The 27176-nt window shown below is 33.3% G+C and overlaps 1 protein-coding gene across 4 annotated transcripts in view; it reads right to left on the reverse strand.

The window, feature by feature from the left end:
- Positions 1-27176, reverse strand: part of Mmp1 (Matrix metalloproteinase 1) — a 151617-nt gene that overhangs the window by 36526 nt on the left and 87915 nt on the right. For all 4 annotated transcript variants that reach the window (XM_072532778.1, XM_072532777.1, XM_072532779.1 and 1 more), the window contains exons 2-3: positions 19423-19546; positions 7652-7756 (exon numbers count right to left, since the gene is read on the reverse strand). In XM_072532778.1, coding sequence (XP_072388879.1) covers positions 7652-7756; positions 19423-19546 — 229 coding nt within the window. The remainder of the gene's footprint in view (positions 1-7651; positions 7757-19422; positions 19547-27176) is intronic.

A 27176-nucleotide genomic window follows, 5' to 3' on the forward strand; every position in this document is an offset into this window, starting at 1 on the left:
TATCATAGGGCATAACTAGAAAGCAAAAGAAGGGAAAAAAATATCAACATAACTCAGTATCAACAGCTGCATAATCAAATAAGAAAAAAACTAAAAGAAGCTAAAGAGACTTATTTCACTGGAAAATGTCAAGAAATAGAACACTTACAAAAACAAACTAAGTTAAAGAATTAGCTGTGGTAGCCAAACAAAAAACCTAAAGCATACTAATGGACAAACAAGAAAACATTTTAGTGGAGACAGAACAAAAATTAGGAAGATATAAAGAATATATAGAGGAATTATTTCATGACCAGAAACAGGAAAATACATATGAAGATAATCAGAGTAAAAACGAGGGACCCGAAATAACAAAGTTAGAAGTTATGCATGCAGTAAAGTCCATGAAAAATTAAAAAAGCTGCTGGTCCAGATGAAATACCAAGTGAATTGCTAAAACTGGTCAATGAAAAAAAAACATAGATCTTTTAGTACAACTACTGAACACAATCTATTCCACAGGAATCATTCCACGTGAAATGCTGACATCAACATTTATTTGTCTACCAAAGAAAGTACATGCTAAAGAATGTAGTGATTATCGAACGATCAGTCTAATGTCACATACCTTAAAAACCCTGCTAAAAATCATCCATAATAGAATACACGCTAATCTGGAGATGGATATTAGTGATTCCCAGTTTGGATTTCGAAATGAAGTGGGCACAAGAGAGGCACTATTTTCTTTTAATGTGCTGGCCCAAAAATGTTTGGATGTTAATCGAGATCTTTATGTATGCTTATGTTGTAGACTACAACAAGGCATTCGATAAGGTAAATGATGACCGACTTATAGAAGTACTCAAAAACAAGAATCTGGATGTGAGGTATATAACATTGATATCAAATGTATACTAAAGCCAACGATCAAATGTAAAAATTGGAAGAGAAGTGTCAGAAGAAGTGAAGATAAGGAGAGGGGTCAGGCAAGGTTGCATACTGTCACCGTTATTGTTTAATGCTTATTCTGAAGAAATCATATAAGAAGCTTTGGTAAACGAGACAGTCGGCATAAAAGTGAACGGAAGTTTAACGATTAGGTATGCCGACGATACAGTCATAATAGCCGACAACTTGAAACATTTAGAAAGAATAATGAATAAAATATTAAGATATAGTGGTGAATACGGACTCTTCCGTAACATAAAAAAAACCAAATTCATGAAAATTAGCAAGAACAACAATACAAACAAAATATTAACGGTAGGTGGCCAGCAAATTGAGAGAGTAAAAAGATATACTTACTTGGGAACGATAATCACAGAAAATAACGATTATACTGCAGAAATACACAATGTACACAGAGTACTCTACTATGGAGCTGAATCATGGACAATAAACCGAAATACAATAAATGGACTTAACGCATTTGAAATGTGGACATTTAGAAGATTGTTTAGGATTCCATGGGTAGATAAAGTCACGAATGCAGAAGTGTAAACGAGAATAGGCAGAGAGATGGAAATGGAAAATACAATAAAAGAAAGAAAATTGCAATATCTCGGACATGTGATGAGAGGCGAAAAATAAAACATCTTGAGACTCATAATTCAAGCAAAATAGTGTTGCCCAAATGCAAGAACAAGACGAGACTTAGACAGTCTTGGTCTTGGTCTTGCGCCAATACACCTGGTCTTGGTCTTGGTCTTGATATTGCACTCCCGGTCTTGGTCTTGGTCTTGGTCTTGCAGCAAGAGTCTTGCAAGTCTTGCAGTTACCCATTAATTAGCCTATTGCTATTTATTAAACGTTACTTTAGATCTTAGAACAACGTAACAGAGTAAGTACATTTTAAGCTTGAATTAACATAGCCATAATAAAGACTAACCAAATTAATAAATGTCTAAACAACTGACACCGGGTGGGGTTTGAAGCGACGATCTAAGCGATCCGTGCCTATGCTCTAACTAACTCAGCTATCTACCAGACCCCACGGAAGTCAATCTGTTTCTTAATAAATGTTTGCATTTACTAAGCTTACATGTGCTAAAACATGGTTAAAATAAAAAAAACAAATTAATGACATAAGCATGCCTGTATTTTAAAGAACATTATCTGCCTAGAAAGGGACTGATGGATATGATGGGCAAAAAATCCACATACATGTATCAAGGGCATAGATTTTTTAGGTGATAAGATGTTTTTACCAATCTTATCTCTACTTTTATATAAAAAACTAACTTGAAAAAATAAAGAATAATTAAAAAAGCAATGGTAATCAAAAGAAGTTATTTTAAATTAAGGAGATCCTACTTAATAAATACATTAATTTACCAAAATAAAGTAGTAGGTACATAATATATGTATGTAATTGGTAATAAGGTAATAACTATATTTTTTTACATGTCCACCTTTTCTAGAGGTTATTAAAAAGCTTGTGATATCTCCACCGAATTTTGGTTTTTCCGGAAGAAATATTTGTAATTTCTTTTTGTGAAAAGATATTAGATGCTTCCTTAAATCTGACGTGTTTCTGTCGATCATTCTTATTTCAACCTTTTTAGGTAGGCACAATTTACACAAAGCAATTTGGGATGCATGAATTATTTCGAAAAACTCATAAAATTTGCTTTTAGGTCTTTTAGATCTATAACTCTAACGCTCACTACTCGGACTAGAACTATTTGAACCTTTGTCCCTCATGTCAAATTGTAAACTTGTCACTCCGGGAACAACAAGGATTAGATGAAAAACAATTATTACATGAGACTCAATGTCGAAAAAGTAACTACTATACTACTAGTTACTTTGTGTTAGTTACTATCCAATACCCTAAGTATCTAATAACAAACCGAGAATTATATATCGTTACTTCGTTATTCGAAATACTTCATTACTAACATTATCTGTTATTAATTTGTCTCGGTACTTTTGAATATTAGCCACGCTCTTTCAGCAAATTTTGTTTAACCGAATGATCTCATCGCACAGCAGAATAGAGGCCGATAAGATTTGTTTATTTAGATTCCTCCTGACTAAATTATAATGGGAAAAAATTGAATTATTAAGTGGGTGTCCTTAACAAATATATTTTTTATTAGCTAGGGTGACATTTTAAAAAAATATCGATACGATATTACTGTCGGCGTCGCAATGCAAGAATATTGTTTTTATGATAAGAGGGCGGCTATTGTCAAAATATGGACAATTAATTTCACAGCGAAGAAGTCGTCTGCTGGAAAAGAATGTACAAAATATTTTATTTTTACATTGTAATTATGACCTCTGAGCACGTGTCAAATGTGTTTTTTTAATGAATATTTTGATTCGGTATGTATGTTTATGGTATTGTTTGTAATGCGCATAAGTCCAGTTTTTCAAATTTTTATTACATATTTTTTTGCGTCTCATAGAGTCTTTAAGCATATACCCGAACTACTATACTCGCTAAAACCACACTCAGTCTAAGTCCTAACTGCAAGACGCAAGAGTCTCGCAGGCTTAGTCTTGTTCTTGCTTAAATCTTGCACGGTCAGTCTTGGTCTTGGTCTTGCTAAAATTAGGCGGTCTTGGTCTTGGTCTTGGTCTTGCAAAAACGCAAGAACAAGACCAAGACTGCAAGACCAAGACCGATTTTGGGCAACACTAAAGCAAAAGTAGAGGGTAGGAGAAGCGTAGGAAGAAGACGCATTTTCTGGTTGAAGAACCTGAGAGAGTGGTTTGGTTGAAGCTCAATGCAATTATTCAAAGCAGCTGCCTCGAAGGTCAGAATAGCTATGATGATTGCCAACCTTCGTCGCGGAGACGGCACGTAAAGAAGATAACTAGCTCAAGTTTTTGGTTTCATACTGTGATAATATATAATCAAAGTTCTCTAGTAATAACTTTTAATTCGTCATCTTATATGCATGTCTTTTCAAGCATTGTACTTGATCCCCTTATCTTATCTCGATATTCCCATATACCAATTCTACGATTTTACTCTGTTAATGAGGGCATACCAGTTTAATTTTTTTTCTGTCATACATTATCTATTATTTGTTATTAATATTTATAATGTTTTAATTATAGGATACTTTGCATAAATAATTTCCAAGAGGGAATATAGAAACGATATTATATATAAAGATCAATACATAAATAAAAATAATCGACGCCATTATTTCAATCACAGATTCTAAATTACTGTTTCATATAAACTTTCATTTTTGCAAAAAAAACATGAACAGTGTATGTATTTGTCAACGCAACCTTAACCGAGAATGACCCTTTACTTCGTAATTGACCAAACATATATGTAACCATCCAATTAAAGAGTGTAAATATTCTGATTCATTGCGTTCCATGAACCATATCTCCTGCAAAAGATTCTCTTGTAAAAGTTCACTGGTAGCTGTTGATTATTATGATTTAAATAAAAGCCGAAAACATATATTGTGCCATTTTTAATAATCTAATAACGTGCTATATAAAATATTTCGAAATTAAAAATACTGCGGCTATCATTTTAATTTCTGTCACAGTTGTGGTTTATCAGAGTTTATTTAGATGTAGGGACAAGCACATGGAATTTTTATAAATCTTTATGGAATTTTTTATAATGTATGTCATGTTACGTATACAATTTGGGATATTTCCCAATAAAAGTAATAATTATAAATAATTATTACAGACATATCACCCATAATTATTGACCTGATTACCCACGAGATTTCGTGACTACAGAAAAATAAGCAAAATTTAACCCTGTTTTATACATCCAGGTATTTGACGAGCTTTTCTACCCATAGTTAGCAAACTAATAATACTTAAATATAAAAATTTTATCTGTTAAGAGATAGAAAAGCTCCTCTCTCTCTCAGTGCCCCATTTACCCCAAAAGATTTTTGTGCCTTGGGACACAATAAAAGTGTCCTATTTGCCCCAAAATGTTTCGAGGATGTCATCTTGTCCCCAATTCTCTATACATAGGCGACTTCCCGCTATACCATATACTTTACTTTATCTATCTAACCCCATATATAACCCCCCATATAACTTATAACGCTTTTATATGAGACGATACGGCACTCCAGTGGTCGTATTTTTGAATTTATTTGAACATATTTCGCATACAAAATTAGGAGAAATTCGCTCGAAATCCAGTTTTTTGTATTTTCGAATACTGCGTGTACGAATTTTTTCATATACGGCGACTTGAATGAATCTGAACAATTGGAATTGGGAAGCTAGGATACGATCAAAGTAATTGTTGTTTTTTCAGTTGTCACTGGGTCCGTATATGTCAGATAATCTTTCAGGTTATAGTTTTTAATCGTTGTTGTATAAATATTTTTACATTGAACTTTGTTTTCATAGCTGGTTTAAATAATTTTTTAATAGAAAAAAATATATTTAATGTTCTTGTAGACGCGGAAATCGTTTACCATCCCGTTCTTATCCCTCTAAAGAACTGGGATGTACAATTTTAAAAATTGTACAGATTAACAAAGCCCCCCACAATGGAGTTGATAGGCTTGAATGTCTTTTTTTTGTTTAAATAGTGTTTTGTTTATATAGTGGTTGTGTCTGCCGACACAACCACTATATTTTATGCTCTTTTCCTCCTCCTCCTGTCAGCTAAAGTATAAGAATCGAATTGTTTTAGATGACAAAATCAGCATAGAATGGGCAAAGCTGTCAATTATTCTTCTTTTTTTATTATTTGAGTTTTGCTTGTTCGAATTTGTAGTGTTGCCGGTGCAAATTATCCTTGTATACGCATAACATTTCGAAGGACGTTCAAAAATACAGATTCAAATTCGTAGACGAAATTTTTCATTCGAGTTAATTCGTATACGAAAAAATTCGATTGAATTTGAAAATACGACCCTGGTTGTGGGTAGTAATCCTCTGGTCTTCAATCATGATCAACTATAATACTCAGAGGCTTGCCAAACGATCCCCGTCTAACGCTCTACGAAGAAAGACTCGATTTGCAAACATTAGTAACCTAAGTAGAAGTCCAATTGATCCGGACACTCAACAGGGAGCCTGAGAATGCCAACACTCTGGACAGGAAAAGAAAATGAGCCACTCTCCTTTCCACATACTGCGCTCTCCTGTATTCACTATTTAATCGCAAACACAAAACCAGAATCCTAGCCATGGAGAGGAAAATTATCTGTAAACGTATATTTTAGTAAATAAAACACATAATAACCGAATACCAAGAGAAAAAAAAGGATGTCATCATATCCTGAAAATGTGCCGCTTTGGCGTCGCAGTCTTTACAAAAATCGGTTTCACCTAATCTTATGCCTAGTACAAGATCCCACTGCAGGATAACAACGTCCATAACGTAGTTAATCAAACTCACATTTTTATCTACATTTAAAATCGGGATAATACATTGATCCTGGTTGTGGGTAGTAATCCTCTGGTCTTCAATCATGATCAACTATAATACTCAGAGGCCCGCCAAACAATCCCCGTCTAACGCTCTACGAAGAAAGATTCGATTTGCAAACATTAGTAACCTAAGTGGAAGCCCAATTGATCAGGACACTCAACAGGGAGCCTGAGAATGCCAACACTCTGGACAGGAAAAGAAAATGAGCCAGTCTCCTTTCCACACATACTGCGCTCTCCTGTATTCACTATTTAATCGCAAACACAAAACCAGAATCCTAGCCTTGGAGAGGAAAATTATCTGTAAACGTATATTTTAGTAAATAAAAGACATAATAACCGAATACCAAGAAAAAAAAAGGATGCCATCATATCCTGAAAATGTGTCGCTTTGGCGTCGCAGTCTTTACAAAAATCGGTTTTACCTAATGTTATGCCGTATTCTTAGTACAAAATCCCACTGCAGGATAACAACGTCCATAACGTAGTTAATCAAACTCACATTTTTACACAAGTACATTTAAAATTAGGAGAATACATTGATAATAGGTTGCTAGTCAAAAAGTGTACATGTACAATGTTTTTTATATCAAATTAAAGCTATTTTTTTAATATGATTATATATGGTCGCAAATTAGGGTTACTAGCTGTTAAAAGCGCGAAATATCAAAGATATTACGACGAAGTTCTTATTACTCAAGCCCATAGAAGGAGCAGCCAGACATCAAAAGAGGGCAGAGTTATGAAAAAAAAGCTTTGGCCGACCATTTACAACTTTTACTGGAAAGTGAGGGTACCAAACATGCACAAGCAATCGATGATTAGAGGTAATAACACCAATCTCAGTAAACCAAATTTTATTTGATACTTAATATATACCACTACGAAATAAACCTTTAAAAAGGTATAAAAAAAAACCACCCCACCTTTTTAATGCAGGGGTAAATTGAGCCCCAAAACAAGCGTTTTTTCGAACTTTTTGTAAAATCGCGTATAAAGACATTAAAAATAAAAAAAATTAACTTTAAACTTTATTTATAAGTTTTACGTCTTACGAATTGAATTTAGTTGAAATTTTTAAAACAAAATTTACAGAAGGCAGAAAACTGTCTTCCTAACTAAAATGCAGCTTTTGGAAGACGCCCTCTGCAGTGGTAAAAAATACCTAAGTATTAAAAAAAAATTCACATACTGAATATCTTTCCCATCTTTACTCTTCATAATTTTCAGTATAATATATAGAGTATATTTATTAAAACTAAAGAGCTGTGTGATTACTTACCTTGCAATGCATATCTCTTCGCCCTGTTATCTGCTGTTCCCACTTTATCTTTAACACCGCATCTTGGTAAGGTCATCGTGTGTCTAGTTGTTGCGTCTAGTTCACCTGTAACAATAATTGCCAATGTTACTTATTTGTCAGGGAGTACCAGATCACTATACGAATAGACTAAATCTTTCTAGAAAATTTGGATTACTATGAAAAAGTAATCATTTTATTGCGGAAGCTTTATTGCGCTTTTTGGTTGTGACTTCTAGTGAAAGACGTATTTTGTGTTTGTTTACTAACTTGTTTTCGTTATTGATATCGTTTTATTGTTTACGAACTAATCTCAGAAATTTAATATCAAAAATCCTGGTTATAAAAAAAAACATGCAGTCAAAATCTAATTCTTTCGGCAAGAGAAGAGCCTGATCTTGAAAGGTAAAGTTAATTCGGTTAGGTAATATGTTGAACTGTGTTAAATGACTGTTTTTATTGTTGCAGGTGGATGGAAAAGCTGGCAACAAAAAGATTTCTTAGGAAACTCGAGGACATTTTAAACAGTATTAAAACATTTTTGACTGAAAATCCACGGCCTAATTCCTTTAAAATAGCAAACCTGGTGATAGATGGTTTAAGGTAATCAGCTAATAAAGGATATTTGTTAAATAGAGATGACTAAAACAGCAAAAAGACACTCACCAACTATGCAGCGAACAAGTGAAGCAGTAAGTGGTGCGAGCGCTTGTATTTCGGAAGCAGACATTCGAAAATTATCAGGTATCTTGTTTCCAAAAATTTAATCATTAATGACCCTTTAAGAATTTCCAATAGTGACGAATGCAGTTTTCAGATATGCCCAGAAATTGGCAAAGTTTTTGCTTGAAAAGGCGCGAAAAATGTTTATTCTGTGGAAAAGGGATCATCTAAGAAAAGCGTCACTGTCATGTTTTTGACTTTCCGGAATAATTTGTCATCTTATGATCATTTATCTTGACAAGCGAATTCCAGTAAAAATAAGCCAGACCATCAAAGATTCTAATTGGGGAATTGGAAGATCCAATAATGGGTGGATGACGGCAGAGACGTTTTATGCTTATGTAATAAATGTGTTTTATCCATTCTTGTTGAAAAATAGTATACAGTTCCCTGTGTTATTATTTTTAGATGGCCATAAGTCTCCATTGCAAAGTCTACTTAACTTATGAGTTAAGTAGACTTTACAATGAATTGAACATTGAAGTTACAGCCTTATATCCGAATGCAACCCGAATTCTTCAACCTTGTGATGTTGCAGTATTCAGGCTTATAAAAGTGGGAAGGAAAAAGGTTATCAGCGAATTTTACCAACAAAATCCTGGAGAAGTTATAAATAAAGTGACATTTTCTCCACTATTGAAAAAAGTAGTGGCGATTAATATTAATTAATATTAAGTGGGACACTGTAATTAATGGATTTCGTTGTGGTTTATTCCCTTTTAACCCAGATGCAGTTGATTAGATGAAGTGTTTGGGAAACAAAAATAAGCGTCTCGAGGTAATAATATAAAAACTTTTGTATTTACCTATAAGTTAATATAACCTTATGACATTTTTAAGTAAAGGAGCTACCCGCGCAGATGGACCATATAACATTTGTCAGTTTGGCTGGAGAAGATTTAATTAGAAGATTTTTTGGTTAAGGAAAGCATTACCGAAGAATTTTAGACTTTATATAAAATATGGAATTCTTTTGAAAAACCAGATTCGTGGCCAGATAATAAAAAAGTTGACTTGGACATGAGAGACTTCCCAGGATCATTCGATAATCAGGTATTGAGACTGAACCTGGATTAGATCCATCTAAGAAGTAACCTTCAGGTGCATTAGAAATTAAAATAAATTTGGATGCTGAATTAAATCCAATTGAGAACCAACTTTCAAAGGCCAAAAAATTAATATGACACAAAATATTGTCATAAAACCTGGTAAAGACATTATCTATAGTTTGCTATCTACTAGTAAAAGTATAGATGACTACTTATTAGTTCCATAAAAATCAACAGGAAAGAATAAAAGAAATACCGAAAGAGTTTCCTTTGCTATAACATCAACAGAGTATCAAGAGAGTTTTGAAAAGAAAAGTGCCTTTAAGTTAGAATTAGAGAATGAAAAATTGGAGAGACAACGAAAAAGAGAAGAGAGTGCAACAGCAAGAGCTTTAAAAAATATTGCTCGAGATACTGAAAAAAATAGTTCATGTTTCTGTGCAAGGTTCGAACAATAAAAAATAATTACCTAACATGTAATAGTTGCAAGAAAATAATTCATCGACGATGTGTTCAGAAAAAATATAACGTACATGTTCCTGAAGAAGGTGATGAAGATTTATTCATGTGTCACATGTGTTATACTGAGGAAAGCGATGATGGCGTTATCTCAGAAATAGAAAGTGAAGAAGACGGCGAAATGTATAATGAAAAAGAACTTTAAAAAATTAAAAAATAGAAAGTGAAGAGGATATCGAAACAGATTATCAAACAGAATTCAACCTTAAAATATGTAAGGAGTCAAAAATAATATGAAGCAATAAAGATTACTCCGATCAAGAACCAAAAGAAACTGGCAATAAGAAAAATAATTAAATAAACGCTCAGAAAAAAAAATAACAGCAATTTGTGCGACGAACCGAGACAAGTAGAAAGTTGCGAAGGTAATGAAAACAACAACAAAGTTTATAAAAACCCGGGAGAAATAGAAAATGAAGAAGGAATCGAAACAGACCATCCAATAAAAACAGAGCAAAATGTGTAAGGAACCAAAAATGGTAAGCAAAGAAGATCTTGAAGACTATGGAACAAAAGTGGGCCCAGATGGCGGAAAATAATGCAAATGATGACATAAACGTCGAAAAACTATTTAATCTGTACCAAAATAAAATGAGGAGTTTAAATACCTGGGGGCGATAATCACAGCGGACAACCACATAGAAAAAGAGGTCTAAGCAAGGATAGCTGCGAGAAATAGAGCATTATACTCCCTTTCAACATTATTAAGATCGAAGCTGCTAAAAAAAAATCTAAGTTAACACTGTACAAGTCGATTATTAGCCCAATTATTACATATGGCAGTGAAACATGGACTCTCCACCAGCGGGAAATCAATAAGCTTCTAGTATTTGAAAGAAAGGTTGTCAGAATAATATTTGGCCCTCAAAGAGATGAATTCACAGGGGATTGGAGAAGACGCCGCAATGCTGAACTAGTGACTCTGTATGGAACTGAAAACATAGTTAGACATATCAAGGCAAACCGAATAAGATGGGCAGGTCACGTGGTACGATCCGAGGATGGCAGTGTTAAAAACAGTGTTTTTTGAAAGACCAGATGGTTAGAAGATCAGTAGGCCGACCGAGAAAAAAATGAAAGAAGGATGTTGAAGCCGATTTATCAAGAATTGGGGTACAACAATGCGGCGAAGACTCACCCAGAGTTATAAATGCAGTGAAGAAGAAGAAGAAGAAGAAGAAAATGAAATGAAAAAATATAAGTGATTTATAGTAGGTAGATTGAATAAATTTTTTGAACACTAATTTTAACTTTTAATTTTTTTTTAATCAATGCTTTGTCCAATAACTGAAAATTTTGAGTCTAATAGTTGAATTTTTTGTCCAATAACTTACTGTTTTGGAACCGTTCAGGTCCTTTTCAAATCGTCTAAAAAAACTGTTATATTAGAAATATGTAAACCTCGGTAACTTAAAATATTATATATGTATGTATACCATAATCTATCATATCACAATTATACCCGTTGAAAATTACACCACTGTCGGCGACTTGAAATCGAAAAAAAGCTTAACTGTCCAATAATTGTTATGCTTACCGTTTAAAAGGCAATATAAAATGTAAAAGAGGACCGAATTTTCGTGAACAATAAGTATAATGAAGTTATTTTACGGAGACCATAAGAAATATTTGTTTTCCGTCGACCATCCATTTATGATTAATTTTAACACCCTCAAAATCGTTGAATAATGACCCCTATTAATGAATGATTTTCTATTAATTAACGATTTTATTATAGGCAACACAACATACATTGCTTGTATAATAATTTAACCACATTTAACTCTCTGTGATTGGCAGTGACCTGTGGTGTAGGCAACCAAACATATAGGTACCTATTTATATTCCCACTAAAAAATTATTTAAAATGACATAGCCGCTGTAAGTACTGTCTGTCATTGTATGTCATTATTTATCGTTAAGTAAATAAAAATTTAAACTAAGATATTTTTATTTCTGAAAAGTTCGGTCGACGGAAAAGTTTTGTAACGAACTCGTGAATTAAAATGGCGATTAACAATCTCGAACATTAACGCACTCGCTTCGCTCGCGCGTAATATATCGCCCTTATTAATACACTTGTTGGTTAAATAACTATTAAAATGTAACCACATTTATTTTTTATGTAACCAAGCATTTAAGCCTCAAAATTAGGCTATAGCCACTTTAAAATGTTTAGTTCCTATTTTAGTGAAAATACCACATCCATTTTTAAGATTTAAGTTTCGATAATAATATGGATGTGGTTGGCTTTGCAAAACAGATAGATACAATTCAGATAAAAAGTGTTAGTGTTATCGTTAAACCACCAACTGGTTACTGAAAGATAATTAGAAATGGAAAATTACAAGACAATTTTGATAATAGGGCTTAGAAAAAATCTCTAATCAAGCGAATATATAATTTAAGTGAAATTTGTACTATATTAGACTATATTACAAAACAAAATTTACAATATTTATACGAAGGAGCAAAGGAAGCAAAATATGTTAATTATATTAGATGTATTTGACAAAAACAATAATAAAGTAATATTGCACAAAAAGGACGTCGAAAGCAGATATAAAATACTCTAAAAAAACAAATAATTTGGCGTACCGGAAGACAAAAACGGTACTGTTTGATTATCAAGCACAATTTTCAGCCGTCGCTGAAAATATCTTGATAATTATAAAAATTTAAATTCTCCAGGTCGACTTAGACTAAATAAAATGAGTTTCTCCTGAAACTAGATAGACAGTTGAAACTTAGTACTAGCGCTGTTATCTTTCTTCTACACCGTAGTGCCAAAAAATATTGGACGATCCTACTATACTCATTCTAAATTAGTGATTTAAAGAGATGACTATGATTATTGTACAAAAAACTTAAGAAGAAAAATCATAACTACAAGAACTACAAAAAAAATAAAGAAAGGTTAACCAAATGGATCATATTCCTGGGAAAGTGTGGAGAGCTTTAGGATAGACAGGAATAAGTCGGCTGACAGATACAATGTTTATTAAAACTCAATTCATCTAAAAGGCTTTAGTCAAGAAAGATCATTAGTCTAAATATATTAAGAAAAACCGCTCAAATGATTCTTGAGATAATAATATACTACCGTGTCCGTCCCAGCTTGTGTGGAGGCAAAGGTCTGAAGTAAGTAGTGCTCTTTTGTACTTCGCGGAAGACGTACGAGTGGGGGAGTCGTCAACCCCGACACGGCGCGTCCCACTGGCTGATAGCGAAATGTCTCACAGGTATGAAGGATAGGTGTAAATAAGATCTTACTAAATAAGTACATGTGGACCAACTGAGGTCATGGAATAGGGCAGCAGCTATGTCATTATTGAGTAAAGGCTACAGTGGAATGAGTTCTCCTGTTGGGTTGATAACAGTCAGTCACGGGCCAATGCCACATAATAATTCAACCGGCCATAACACTGCGATTAGGCAGGCAAAAGGAAACCACCTGATTATCTTCCCGAGAGTACAATCCAAATTAATGAATGGGGTAACACAAAAAATAGAGATGCCATGCAACCCGAGTTGCGATCGGCGCTGTTCTGATTCTGGGCCAGACAGTGTACTATGGGTTACCGAGCACGAGCGCGCGAGAGGCCGTTTTCAAGTTCAGAAATGTAACAAAACAAAAAATAAACGTACAAATGACAAACTAACTAAGTTAAGACATATTTATAGAAAATATATAATAGGTGTGTATTAAAATAAATAAATTACTACTGGACCAATTCCTAACTAGGAATTGGTTATTTTAAGTCTTATCGTAAGTTTTTGTTTCGTGAAAGACTCTTACGATTCTTTTTTTGTTTCTTTTGGAAACATCAGTCTTAGACTGAACTGTTTGTGTAGCGATTGTGGCTTGTATGCCATATACCCATTTTTCTTTCTTCTTCTCCAAGATTGTGTATTAACGGTTTGGATTTATTTTCTTCTTTTGTCCTTCTGGAAGTTTTCTTGCTTGGAAATTTTCTTCTGTGATCAATCCCAGAGATATTCTTATGGAACTATTGGCCATCCTGTCTTTCTTCTTTTGCGTTAGTTTAATTTTCAACCAGTGGTTGGAAGTTCATTCATTGCTTGCCTGTCATAGTCAACTTTATTATTGTTTGATGCTATTTAGGTTGTCTACCTAGTGGATAACCATAGCGAAGTTTGCTAAAACTACTTAGTTGGCCACCCGCCTTTGTTGAGCTGGAAGCATCCCTCTTTTGGCTCCCAGAAACTTTAACACTGGTCTGTTCCACACTTTTGGTTAGGCTAGAGCCATGTTTATAGAAATCTGCCATTGGTCGTTGTGCCTAATAGCCAACGAACTGTACCTAATGTCGATTCATCAAATTGAGCATCCAGTTTAATTTTGCATGTAAATATGTCGTGATTTTTGTTTATTTTTTTTTTGTTTTATTCAGACCTAAAAGCTTATCCTTATCAACCTGTCAGTATTTCGTCGGATAATTCAGATTTGTCTGAAACCGAATAAATCGGTTTTCTTAAATTTTTAATACCTTTCTTCTAAAATGTTCAGTCCATTCTTAATTTTTAATTTTTTAGTTGATTCCCTTTACCTTCTCCAGCGACTATTCAATCCCTCCGTGGCCCGTGTACAGGAAGAGTTGCGCTAACGCGAACTTTATCCTGGAGAGGATTCGTTTCCTTTTCAAATTTTTTTGGCGTGGGGTCAGTACAGCACTGATACCCTAGTACTTAGTACATTGAATACCACTTTGCTTCGGCAAATCTGTCCCTTAGTGCTTCTTTCCCTTCAGGAAGTTGACACGTTTCAATTTTTTTTGAGCTGTCTCGACAACCCTTGTTTTATGTCGGTGGTGTTGACTATTAGTCAGGGAGCATCCTGCTATAGTCAAGTGGATTAGTGGACCTATCCCTATTCCAATTAATAATTTTGTGTATCTCAGATGTTGTCGCAAAGAGACGAGCCTCTGGAAGTAGTGTAGGAGACTCCGCACGTCGATCTCCAGAGCAACTCAGTTTGGCTCGCACCCCAGTTCGTTGAACTGTTTTACTTTTTATTATTATAATATTGATCATTTATTGTGTTCAATATGTCTATATATATATATATGTATATATGTCGTATTTCTTTTCGACATAAATTTTATTTTTATCTTATCTTATTCTACTTCGGTATTATTCTCTCTCTAGTTTGTATTGATCGAGATCTTAAGTTTATGCTTAAAGATTAATGTCTTTAATTCGGTGTAAAATAAAATAAAATTTTTTATGTACAGATTCTGCGTTACAGCTGACGCGGAAAGCTACTTATTGTTTTGCATCGTTTACGAACACGAACAACGCAAACTAAGGACATTACTTTGAGATATAATCTCAAAACACAGTCATAATACTAAAAACCTCTGTTCCTTAGACATACCACTTGTATCCAGCAATGTCAGAGACATCTACCCTATCATGTCCTCTGTGAGAATTTCTATCATGCAACGAAAGTCTAAACATCAAATGATTTATATAATTTTAAATATTCTTGGAACTGGTTATATTACACATTTCCATGTAAATTAATTAGCAAATGGAACAAACAACCAAGTACAGCTAATAATACGATGTAAACTAAAATTACACCTTCGGATCATCACTGCTTTAGCCTTGACAATGATGAAAAAAGTGAGTTTTCAAAAAGTAACAATGAACATTTAATTTTTGTGTATTTAAATACCAATATCGAGTTATTAATCATAATTTTATATTATAAATTATGCAGGTGAAGGTTAGAATCGACCTGCATGTCATTATTATTGGTACTCCCATCCATGTGGGATATCGTTTAACCTCGAAATCATTTCATAGTTCAAATATGGGCATTTTGTTTGTTTAAATTTATGCAACCGTTTTCAGATACTATAACAAAGAATATAAAATGATTATCCGGTTGTAAACAAAAAATATAAAGTAGATAATGTTAACCAAGTACCGGAATAAGGAATTGTTTATGAAGACAAAGTTATTACACGTAGCAAAGCACATAAGTAAACACATTATATTGCCCTGTTGTTGTTTGTTTATGAGTATTTTTAATCGATTATTAGCGATTTATCTTTGTAATATTTCTTGCCCAGCTCCATTTGCGCATCCTCCACATTGTAGGGAATTTATTTAATAAACATTCTAAGATTATGGAAAAACATCTGGGGATAGGAGTAGTAATGTGTAGATGTGCATAAATAAATGGAAATGGAATTAAAAGATACACAAGAGAATATTAAACACAAAATTTTTAATATGAGTAAGAAGTATGATAACGTATAGGACAGAGATATAAATTGCAAATAAGCGGGCTAGAGAAAAGATAAGAGCCGTGAAGATGGATTTCTGGCAAAAGTGTTGATGAATCATTATAATGGACAGAATAAGAAATACAAAGATAAGAAAATGAATAAAAGTAACCGCAGACATAATTTATTACATTGAATAAAAGGGCGCGAGAAGAGTATATCCGAGTGAATAAATACAGTAGGTGGTCAAATTGTTATGATCAGTCACAAAATTTTAAGTTTTTCACATTTGCTCGAAAATTTTATAGTAAAATAATATGTTGCTACACAACTAAGGTAGGCCAATCTGTTTTGTCACTAATAACTTTACTTTTTGACGTTGACAGCTCTAGAACTGTCATTTGTGTCAAATTATGTCACAACATAAACATTGTGGTTTGCGCTTGGAAACTAGAATTGAATTTGTCAGTTTTTATTTTGTTTTTGAAAGATTTATATTGTTTTATCCATGGCGTATGTTTTATTAATTTGTTAGAGGTAATTGTGAATGAAAAAAAAAACAGTTTTAATTTTAAAGACATTTTCAAGAAATATCGATTTTTGAGAATAAAATTACAATGGGTAAGGCTAAAGACATTCCTGAGCATCAAATAGGTCAACAGTGCCAAGTCTCATAAGCAAAAGTGATCAATATCAAGAAAAAAATTTATACCAAGAAACCCCTGACTCACCAATGTGTCCAAAAATGTGGTCGAAAGCGTGTCACGGGATATCTTCGTAAACAATAGAAAGAATTGACGAAAAATCCTCACGTTACTTATTCGTGAAGCTAGCATGCCAGTTTCTGACAGTCCGCAGTAGCCTTGATGAGGGAGGTTTCAAATCATGTCGCCCTGCCAATATTACAAGAATTGCATAGTAGAGCGAGTAAAGCTCCTCTCAAGATTATGGTATGGTCTGTGATCAGTAGCAAGCGCACAGAACGGCTGTACATTGTGAAGGAAATGATGACCCAACATCAATATATTGAAGTTCTGGAAAAAAGCTTATGCCACAAATTAAAGACTAGTTTGGCGAATCGGAAGATTTTACCTTTATGCACAATTTAGCATCGTGCCATAAGGCAAAAACAGTAACATTTACCTGGAACAAAATAAAATTAAAGTACTGATTTAAAAGGTAATTCCCCAGACCTCAACCTGATCGAATATGTATGAGAGCTCATGAAAAGGAGGATTGTCCAAAAAATGGTCACAAGTAATAAGCAGTTAATTGAGAGACTTATTGCCGCCTGGCACAAAGACGATAAAATATAAAAAGACTGTCTGAAAATTATTCAAAGCATGCCAAAAAGCATCAAAGCTGTCATCGAAGCTGAAGGAGGTCACACGAAATATTAAAAAACATGTTATTTAAGGCCAAAGAAAAAAATATTTCAGAACTTTGTAAAATACGTATTTCTGATCTATGTTTATACTCATACTCACATCATTAGATGCTTATATACAGTTGTATTCTTTATTAAACATCAATATTATTGTCATGAATTTGAGCCAATCGACTGGTTCATCCTTAACGTTGTTCACGGTAATGTGTCTCACTTCATTGTTTTCACGGGATTTTACCTGGGATTTATGCTTGGTTCCATATCTTAATATATCTTGCACTCCATATTGCACTCTTCTGACTTTGTTTCCTTTCCTTTTTAATTGTGACTACTATACTTAATATAATCATTCCACAACTTGTAGCATATTTTTGGTTATACTCGTAGTATTTTCCTTATCTATTCTATGCCATATGTTATAAACAGTAGTAAGTTTTTTTATTCTTTAGCAGGATTGTGTGGACTGGAAACACTTTAAAGAATCTGATGTGGAAATTTAGAAGAAACTAACAGAAATACCGAACTTGAAGTGGTTAAGTACTTCTATTTTATTCGATGTACTGTTTGAATTATCTAGTTTGTTTCAACTTGGATCTTCCTATATCTTTTGTTGCAGCCTACATGTTACTTTTCGATTAAATTTATGCAATTAAATCCCTCTGCACATTGCCCTGGAATTCCTCGATAATTACCGTGTAATCTACAAGGCAGACGATCTTTACCCGTTTGTTATCCATTGTGTATCTACTTCTCTAAGAGGTTTCGTCTTAGATTTCTATCGTCTATTTTTGAACATAGACTTCTCCCACCTACTTCCATTGATCTCTTTCCTGAGCAACATACTTCCAATTTGTTCCGGCTATTCTTTTTATGTCATCTACCCATCTCATTTGTGGTCATTCTTTTAGTCGTCTACCTTTGTAAGGTTTTCAATGTTGTATTGTGGCATTCCAACGTTGGTCATTTTATCTAGCAGTGTGACCTGCGAAGCTCCATTTGAGTTTGGCAATTTTTGTTGTAATATTCTCAACTTTTGTTTTTGATCTTACCCAGTCGTTTGCTTTCTGTTATTGCTAGTTTATTCATATTTGCCTTGGTTAGGGTCCAGGTTTGACATCTATATGTAATGATAGGAAGGATGCACTGGTTAAAGATTTTGCAAAGTATTGAGGTATTTTGCGGTTCTTAAGGGTCCAACTGAGTTTTCCAAATCCTGCGCATGCTAGTATTGCTCTTCTAGTAATTTCCACACTTTAATAAGCTTTGTCAAAGTTGATAATTTGGCCCAGGTAGATATATTCCTGGGCTTGTTCTATCTCACTGCCATTTATAGTTACACGTCTTGGGTCGTCTGTGTATGTCATTGTTTAAGTTTTTGTTATATTTAATTGGCTTGTATTGTATTGCCATTAGGTATCGTGTTTATTTCAATACAGAGACTTATTTTCTTATTTCAATACTCAGTTTATTTTCTGGTTCCATGTTTTCCATTTTTCTCTGTATTTCCAAATAATGTATGCGTTCCTTGGGTAATTTTGAAAATGATCTCGCTTTTATCTGTCTTTTGTCTGTTATCTGCTGATATGTTGGAATCATGATACTGTATTATTTTAATCCTGAGTTCATTGTCTGTCAAATTGTATAAATTATCTAGTCAAATTGTTTGGTTTTATAAATTCCTATCATAAATATAAATCTGAATAAAGTTAACGCAATCAAATGAACAGATCTGGAAAAACATTATTTTGACTTGGTGTAGAGAGTTATTATGAGGGTGTGAAAGAAGGTTTAGTGAAGTGTTATATGTAAGATACATACCCGTAACATTTAATCCAGCAAATGATTGAAACTCCTCTATGGCTTTTGTATACGTTCGTTCATCTAATAATTGACTAGAATTTCCCCTGGTTGGTGAGAGGTAACCAAACTGGGAGAGATATAACTGTAAGAAAAAAAATTGTTATTAGTAAACTATAACACTATATTTTCAATTTTATTTACATTTTTGACTAGGCATTTTTATATTTATGGTCAAAATATTTTGACCTACTTTTATATATTTCAGTGTGGTCCAACCACAGGCACGCGGGCCGCATGAGGCCCGAGGCTTGTTAAACTGCGGCCCCCGCAAACACATTTCAAAAATATTGCCATTGATAACTTTCACCTGTTCCAACCCTGTCTAACTTTCCGTAATCTTAAGAAAGTATTTAACCTTGAACACCCACTCCCGATGAGCGGGCAGTTAGCTTCAGTCAGCTGCACATGTCGTGTTGAATTAACAGTGGCGAATAATTTGAATGTGAGTAGTGCCAAAAAACGCAAAATTTTCGAAGAGAATCGTACGTTCCAAGGAAAATGGGAAAATCAATATTTCTTCATCGAATTAAAAGGCAAACCTCAGTGCATTATTTGTTGTCAAGTACTCGCGGTGTCAAAAGAATACAATATTAGTAGGCATTATAAAACCCAGCACAAAACAAAACACGACAATAATATCAAGGTGAAGCTCGCAATACTCTTGTAAAAGAACTTAAAGCTAAAAGCAAAAATCTCTGCTTACAAAACCGACAGCTGTTCAATCATCAATCTTAGCAGCATTATATGAAGTATGTTTAGAGCTTGTCAAAAGTAAAAAAGCATTTAGAGATGGAGAAATGATCAAGCGGTGCGCCGTTAATGGCGCGATGCTTTGGAGATCAAAAGATGATCAAAAATTTTGAATGTGTTTCAGTTTCTTATCAAACTGTATCTAGAAGAGTTGATGAGCTGAATACTCATGTATTTAAAAAGATGGTCGACACAGTTCGTTTTTGTTTGTATAATACTACTTCTTAGCCCTGGAAGAATCTGTTGATATTAGTGACAAAAATTAATAGCTGATTTAAATAGCTGACAAAAATCAGCTATTAATTTTTGTTAGATGCATCAGTGAAGATTTTTGTGTAACTGAGGAAAAACTGCACCACATGGAAGACGGGACCAAAGGTATAAATATATTTGACGCAGTTTTAGTGGCGCTGTGAAAAATATAGGCGGTTTTCAAAAGTGCTCTTGCTCTTGCGTTTGCAACGACAGAGCAAAAGTAATGACGAGACACATAACGGGATTGGCTGGACTCTTGCGGGAAAATGGTGTTAACTGTGTTATGTTTCATTGCATTATTCATCAAGAGGCTCTCTGCGGAAAGATAATTAAAATCAACGATACTATGAAAACTTTAGTGCAGATAGTAAACAACTTAAGATGAGGAAACAGAGTTTAGCGACACCGAAAATTCATCTCTTTCTTGGAGCAATTAAATACTGAATATAAGGACGTCCCCCTACATTCAGAGATACGCTGGTTGAGTGCAGGTAAATGCCTTAGAAATTTTTTTCTTTAAGAAAAGAGATCTTACTGTTTTTTGAAACGAAAATTGTTATTAACACGGACGTATTTATAGCAAAGGTTAAGAAGCAAACATTTCTTCATGAACTGGCATTTCTAACAGACATTACCTCTCACTTGAATATATTAAACCTACAACTCCAGGGGAAAAATAAGACAGTATCACAGTTGGTTGGTCAAATTAAGACATTTCGCAAAAAACTTTATCTTTTCAAGAACTGCATGAAAATAAACGACCTCACACATTTTTCTGCGTGTTTCGAGATACATCAAGAAGAAACCATGGTCGATTTCTAGAGGTTTGCAAAAGTTCTTACAGAAATAAAAAGAGAATTTGATGAAAGGTTTTCGGAATTTGATGAACTAAAACTCGATCTTGATCTTTTTAACAATCCAATGGAAGTCAACATCCAGAACCAATCAGCAGATTACCAATTAGATCTGTGCGAACTACAGTCCGATTCGTTTTTTCAAGCAAAGAAAAATGAAGACATTGGAAGTTAGTTTTCAAGGATCGTTCTCCTAAACTTCGTAACTTTGCGTTGAAACTATATTCAATGTTTGACAGTATGTATATATGTAGAAGTACATTTTCTGCTTTGAAGCATATTACATCTAAAACACGTTATCGCATGGAAAACGATTCTCTGGAAGTGTGTATTAGACTCACTACGACTAGCATAGATAAAGATGTGCAGAAGTTAGTAGAGGATAAACTCTTGCCTCAAATAATATCCCATTGATTTTTTATTTTATGTAAAATTTTAAACATAACATGTAAATTGTAAACCATAATAAAATACTTGTAAATAATATTTCGTTTGTATATTATTTTTAAAATAAACTTTTTTTGATCGAGTCGAGTTCTCTGACCCTTCATAAGAAGTTCAAATTTAATACGGCCCGCAACGTCTAAAAGGTTGGACCACACTGATATATTTTAAATTATCTGCTGCCTTGAAATATTATCCAAATATTCATCTTAATCTTAAATAATCTTGTCATATTTGTGTGAACGAATTCTGGATAAAGCAGTTGACTGGTTTGCCCAATATAAACACCTTCACATAAAGTTATTAATCGCTAATAATATAATAAGCTTTACTATTTTCCTAAAATAAAGTCAAAATTACTAGGTGGTGATATAGTAGTACGACTATAAGTATCGTATAAATTGTACAATTTTAACAATTTTTTAAATATTTTTTTGTAGTATTTTGTAGTTTTGAAATATTTTTTTTAATATCTTAATGGCACAACTCTATTTTCACGTAAACAATAAGAACTACAACTTCCTTTTTAAAACGATGTTGGGTAAGTATCTCTTGCGTCAAATGGTACAATATATAAATAATACAGCGAAAAAACGTCAACAATGTGTAAACTGCAAACACAATTATTATTGACATTATACACAGATAGTTTCTTATCATTAATACGTTTGATAAATTGTAGGTCGATGGTAAACATATTAATTATCTATTTTTCTGCGGATTCGTGTTACAGAAATGCGTTGTATATGTTAAAGATTAGGAATCTAAAATCAGGAATAAAAAATTATATAATATATATCTTCTTCTACGGCATTACAGCCCAAAATGAGCCTTGGCCTCCTTTATTTTTTGCCTCCACCCTTGTCTGTCTGTGGCTGCTCTTCTCCATACACGGACTCCTAAAAGTGCTTGTGCGTCGCTGCTTACTGTGTCTTCCCAGCGCTTTCTTGGCTTTCCAACTGGTCTCTTTCCCTGCATTCTGGCGTTCAGTGCTCGTTTTGGTAGCCTATCCTCTCCCATTCGTATCACATGTCCGGCCCATTGCAATCTTTGTATTCTAATGAAGTCTGACAGGGGTGTTTCCTTATATAATATATAAGGAAATCCTATATAATATATATATATATATATATATATATATATATATATATATATAGTATTTTTCATATAAAAATGCGTGCGAGTCATTTAAGATTTACGACGTCAGAACCCCACAGCGTTGCCAAAACATCTGAATAGTTAGTAAGTGAGGAATTTTTAAAATGTCAACTATTTGTCAAACTGCAACACAGTAAAATACATAAGAAAACATTTTAATACAAAATTATATATTCTAAATTTTAAACTTACCTCTTTTAGAGCAATAATAGTAAAAACGTCTCGCCATTATTTCTTGTTCAAAATAATCTATCTTATATGAAAGCTTATCAGCTTTCTACAGACTATTTAGTGGTTTTGGCATAGCACAATGACAATACACAACAATAATTAGTTTTTAAAGCTATTAATCTAAACTTAATATGTATTTATAAATACAATTTGTTAATATATATATATATATATATATATATATATATATATATGTGTGTGTGTGTGTGTGTGTGTGTGTGTGTGTGTGTGTGTGTGTATGTGTGTGTGTTTGTGTGTGTATGTATGTGTGTGTGTTTATACAGGTACGGTATAAATTTATGGTTAGTATTACCGTTGATTGGTATACCATAATAGTAAAATAAACCATAATTTCAGTTGATGCTATGATCACCCCCTTTAAGATAAAATCTCGAGTACCTCGTGAACCACATAAAGATGTTTGAATGAGAACAAACATTTCTCGGACGCGAAAGATCAACATCTTACCGTGAAGTAATCAAAATAACTAATGGAAAAATTGGAATAGGAACTTTTTTATTTATTAGTGGAATTGGTTTTACCAAAATTTGTGGAAATAAATAAAGTCTTTCAAAGCTATAAAATAATTGTCACAAATTTGAACACCGAAATGATCACAATGTATCTATAATGTAAATAGATACCTATAATGTATCTATTTCTCACAAAATTTGTCAACATTAACAACATATATCTATGGATTGTTATGACGCAAAATAATCATGATGAATTGCAACAGGATTTTGACGAAATTAGGAAATTCGTACTCCTGAAGACCTACAAACGATACAAAACATCGATGACGAATGAAAGAAACTTCAACAACACCATGACATTCCAATATAATTCTAAAATTTGCATGAACTCTATTTTCAAGTGGACCAAATGAAACATTATGGCGGTTATCCTCTATTTGCTATTTTTAGTAACTCTCCATCGTCTGTCTTAACATTACCGCATTCAAATGCAAGTTATGAAAGACAATTTTTAAAAGTAATTTTAATAAAGATCAAGTGCCGAAACCACTTAGTAACAGACAGTTTATATGGTCTTATTAATTCATCTCAATCAGTTTATCTTCAAAAGGGTTGCGGCAATTTTACACCATCAGAAATAATAGTTATAACTATGAATAAAACCAATTTATACAATAAATAATATAGTAAACTGCAAGAAGTTGAGTTTCCATTAACTGAATAGTGAATATTTTTTACTTTAAATTGTTTTCTTTTTTAATAATTTCGTTGTCTATTATATTCGTCTTCGTTTTTTCTTCTACAAAAAATTAAATATACTATTTTTTCTACTTTGTTAACTTCTTGTTCAATAGAATATAAATAGGTAAGTATAATAATCCGTACTATAAAATACGATAATTTCAACAACTACATACGATTTGTGACTTCAATGACCTGGCAACGCTGCTTACAGAAATATACGAGTTGGTTTGGTGCCTTCGCCCACTAGTAATGCTATATCGTTTTAAATATCGTTTCATTCGTTTCCTACATTGGAAAGTCCATACCCATACCCATCATCATCATCAGCCCATAGTCGTCCACTGCAGAACATAGGCCTCCTGGAAAAACCTCCATTCAGATCTATCTTGCGCTGCTGCAATCCAGTTGGTACAAATCCTCTTTATGTCGTCAGTCCATCTTGTGGGTGGTCTTCCGGGTTTCGTCTATCCGCTCTCGGTCTGCACTCCAAGATTTTTTTTTTTGGTCCACCTATTATCCTTCATTCTAGCGACGTGTCCTGCCCACCTCCATTTAATTTTGGCTATGTGTTTTATAATGTCTTCTACACCACGGATTTCTTCGTTTCTTACCCTATATCGCAACGTTAGGTGCGCATACGTACCATACCTATCAGGTGCGCATACGTTACGTACATATTATTTAACTGCTGTTTTAAGTGAGGATATTATGGTCAAAAAAGAAGTTAGATAGTGGATAAAATATGTACAACTAGACAAAAGAATATGTAGTTGAGCTTAATACTAGTGGACTTAAGAGTTGGTGGACCGCGTGAAGACGATGGATTCTGGATCTGGAAAGCGTAAAACATTGGTGAAAAGGGGTGAATGTACAACGATGGAAAACACTCTCATGTGATTTATGCAAAAACGTTCTAAATACATTTCTATATCGGAAGAAATTGTAAAGGCAAAAGCTTTTATAGAAAAAATTGCATAACCGTCATTTTCCTTCTGCAATTTAGATATGATCTGCTTATCTTTTGGTTTGTTTTAGCTTCCACTGTTACTCAATGGCCTCAAGCTCCTAGTTATATTTGTATTTTATTTGTTTTAATAGATTTTTTAGTCTCAGCATGGGCTTTATAATTGCTCATATATTTACAATGTGTCAAAAGCCATCTAAAAGCCAATCTACCAGCAAAAGTTGATCCTTAAAAACGAAAGTAATAAAGAATCGCGTGGCAATAATATTGAAATCCCTATAAAAGGAAGAAACATTTAAGAATATTTTTGAAAAAAAGCAATAATAAATTAAGTCTAGAATGTACAATATACTCGTACATACTTTATATATAAATTAATATTTTTTTGAGTTTAATTGAGTGAAAAGTTAAATAATCTTAAACTGCATTAATTATTTTATAAATAGTTGACTTTATTATATCATTTTAATCAGAATCTGAAGTGTTACCCAAATCTATTATTGATCGATTTTCAACAAAAAGTTTAATTTTATGGTTAGCAAGTTTATGAGAAAGCCTTTCTAAATTCAAACTGATATCGACTTTATATAATTTGGTTATAAGCGGAACAAATAGCGAAATTAAATTGAAATTGTTGTTTGTTAACTAACAACCTATGTTATTTATCTAACATGTCAGCTTTTTCTCTACTCACAATTGATGTAGGCGAATAATGGCCATTCAATTTGTTTCAAGGAATTTACTTATGTGTGTAAATTTACTTCTACATGTATAACTGCCCTTCGGATAGGTATTATCAGAAGGTCGTCCTAATGATTACTAACGTTGTAATAAAGGGATCAATAAAGAAGTTAAAAATTTTAAACTTTATGGGCTAACAACTACTAAAACTAATGGCGGTAACTGATATATAAGGGCAGGTCATAAAAAATTACCTCATTATGACAAATAAGTGAAGAAATGATCTCCATTAAATGCTATACTTACTTATTAGAGAGATTGAAGATCTGCAGACTTTTTTAATTTATATCTAACAATAATAAATACAAATAATCTCATCATTATTTGTACTTCTTGTGTGTACTATGAAGACCACATGACAAATGGAGGTACCCGATTGTATTGGGGCAGCCAAATCTTCAGGATGGTCCACGGCAAAGATTTTTCTTATACTAAACCTACCCAGAAAGGCCCCTACTGATTATTATGGATAATCATGATACGCTTATTTCAATAGACCTAATTGATAAACCCAAAAATTTCGGTGTAGTTTTATTAACAATTCATCCGCATACAACGTATAAAATGCAGAACTTATACCGAGGGATTTTTGGTCCGTATAAATTTTTTTACTACAAAACTGCAAGGTTGGATGTTAAGTAATCTTGGTAAATCAATAAGTACTTATGACGTTGCAAGAATTGCAGAGAAAGCTTATCTACAAGCATTCACACTAAAAACTATTGTAAAAAGTTTTGAGATTGCAGGTTTCTGGCCAGTTAACACCAATATTTATACAGAAGAGGAATATTTGCAATTCTATGTCACAGATCGACTGAAAATAACAATGGCTGGTAAATCTTCTTCATCTAAAGCTCCTGGTGACCCAATTTCCAATTGTTTGACTTTAATCCCAGCTGAACATTTATCTACGCCGTCTACTTCCATTTCAATTCACTACAGAGTGAATATTCGTCATCTGTAACCGATATGCCTCTCAATATATCTGTAGAGTATATAGCTCCGTTTCCAAAAGCACCAGCCAGAAAAGATTTACAAGACAGAACAATGCGTAAGAAAGGAAAAACTAGAATTTTAACCAGTACATCAGAGAAG

Source organism: Diabrotica undecimpunctata, chromosome 5 (assembly GCF_040954645.1).
Source record: "Diabrotica undecimpunctata isolate CICGRU chromosome 5, icDiaUnde3, whole genome shotgun sequence".
Classification (NCBI taxonomy): Eukaryota; Metazoa; Arthropoda; class Insecta; order Coleoptera; family Chrysomelidae; genus Diabrotica; species Diabrotica undecimpunctata.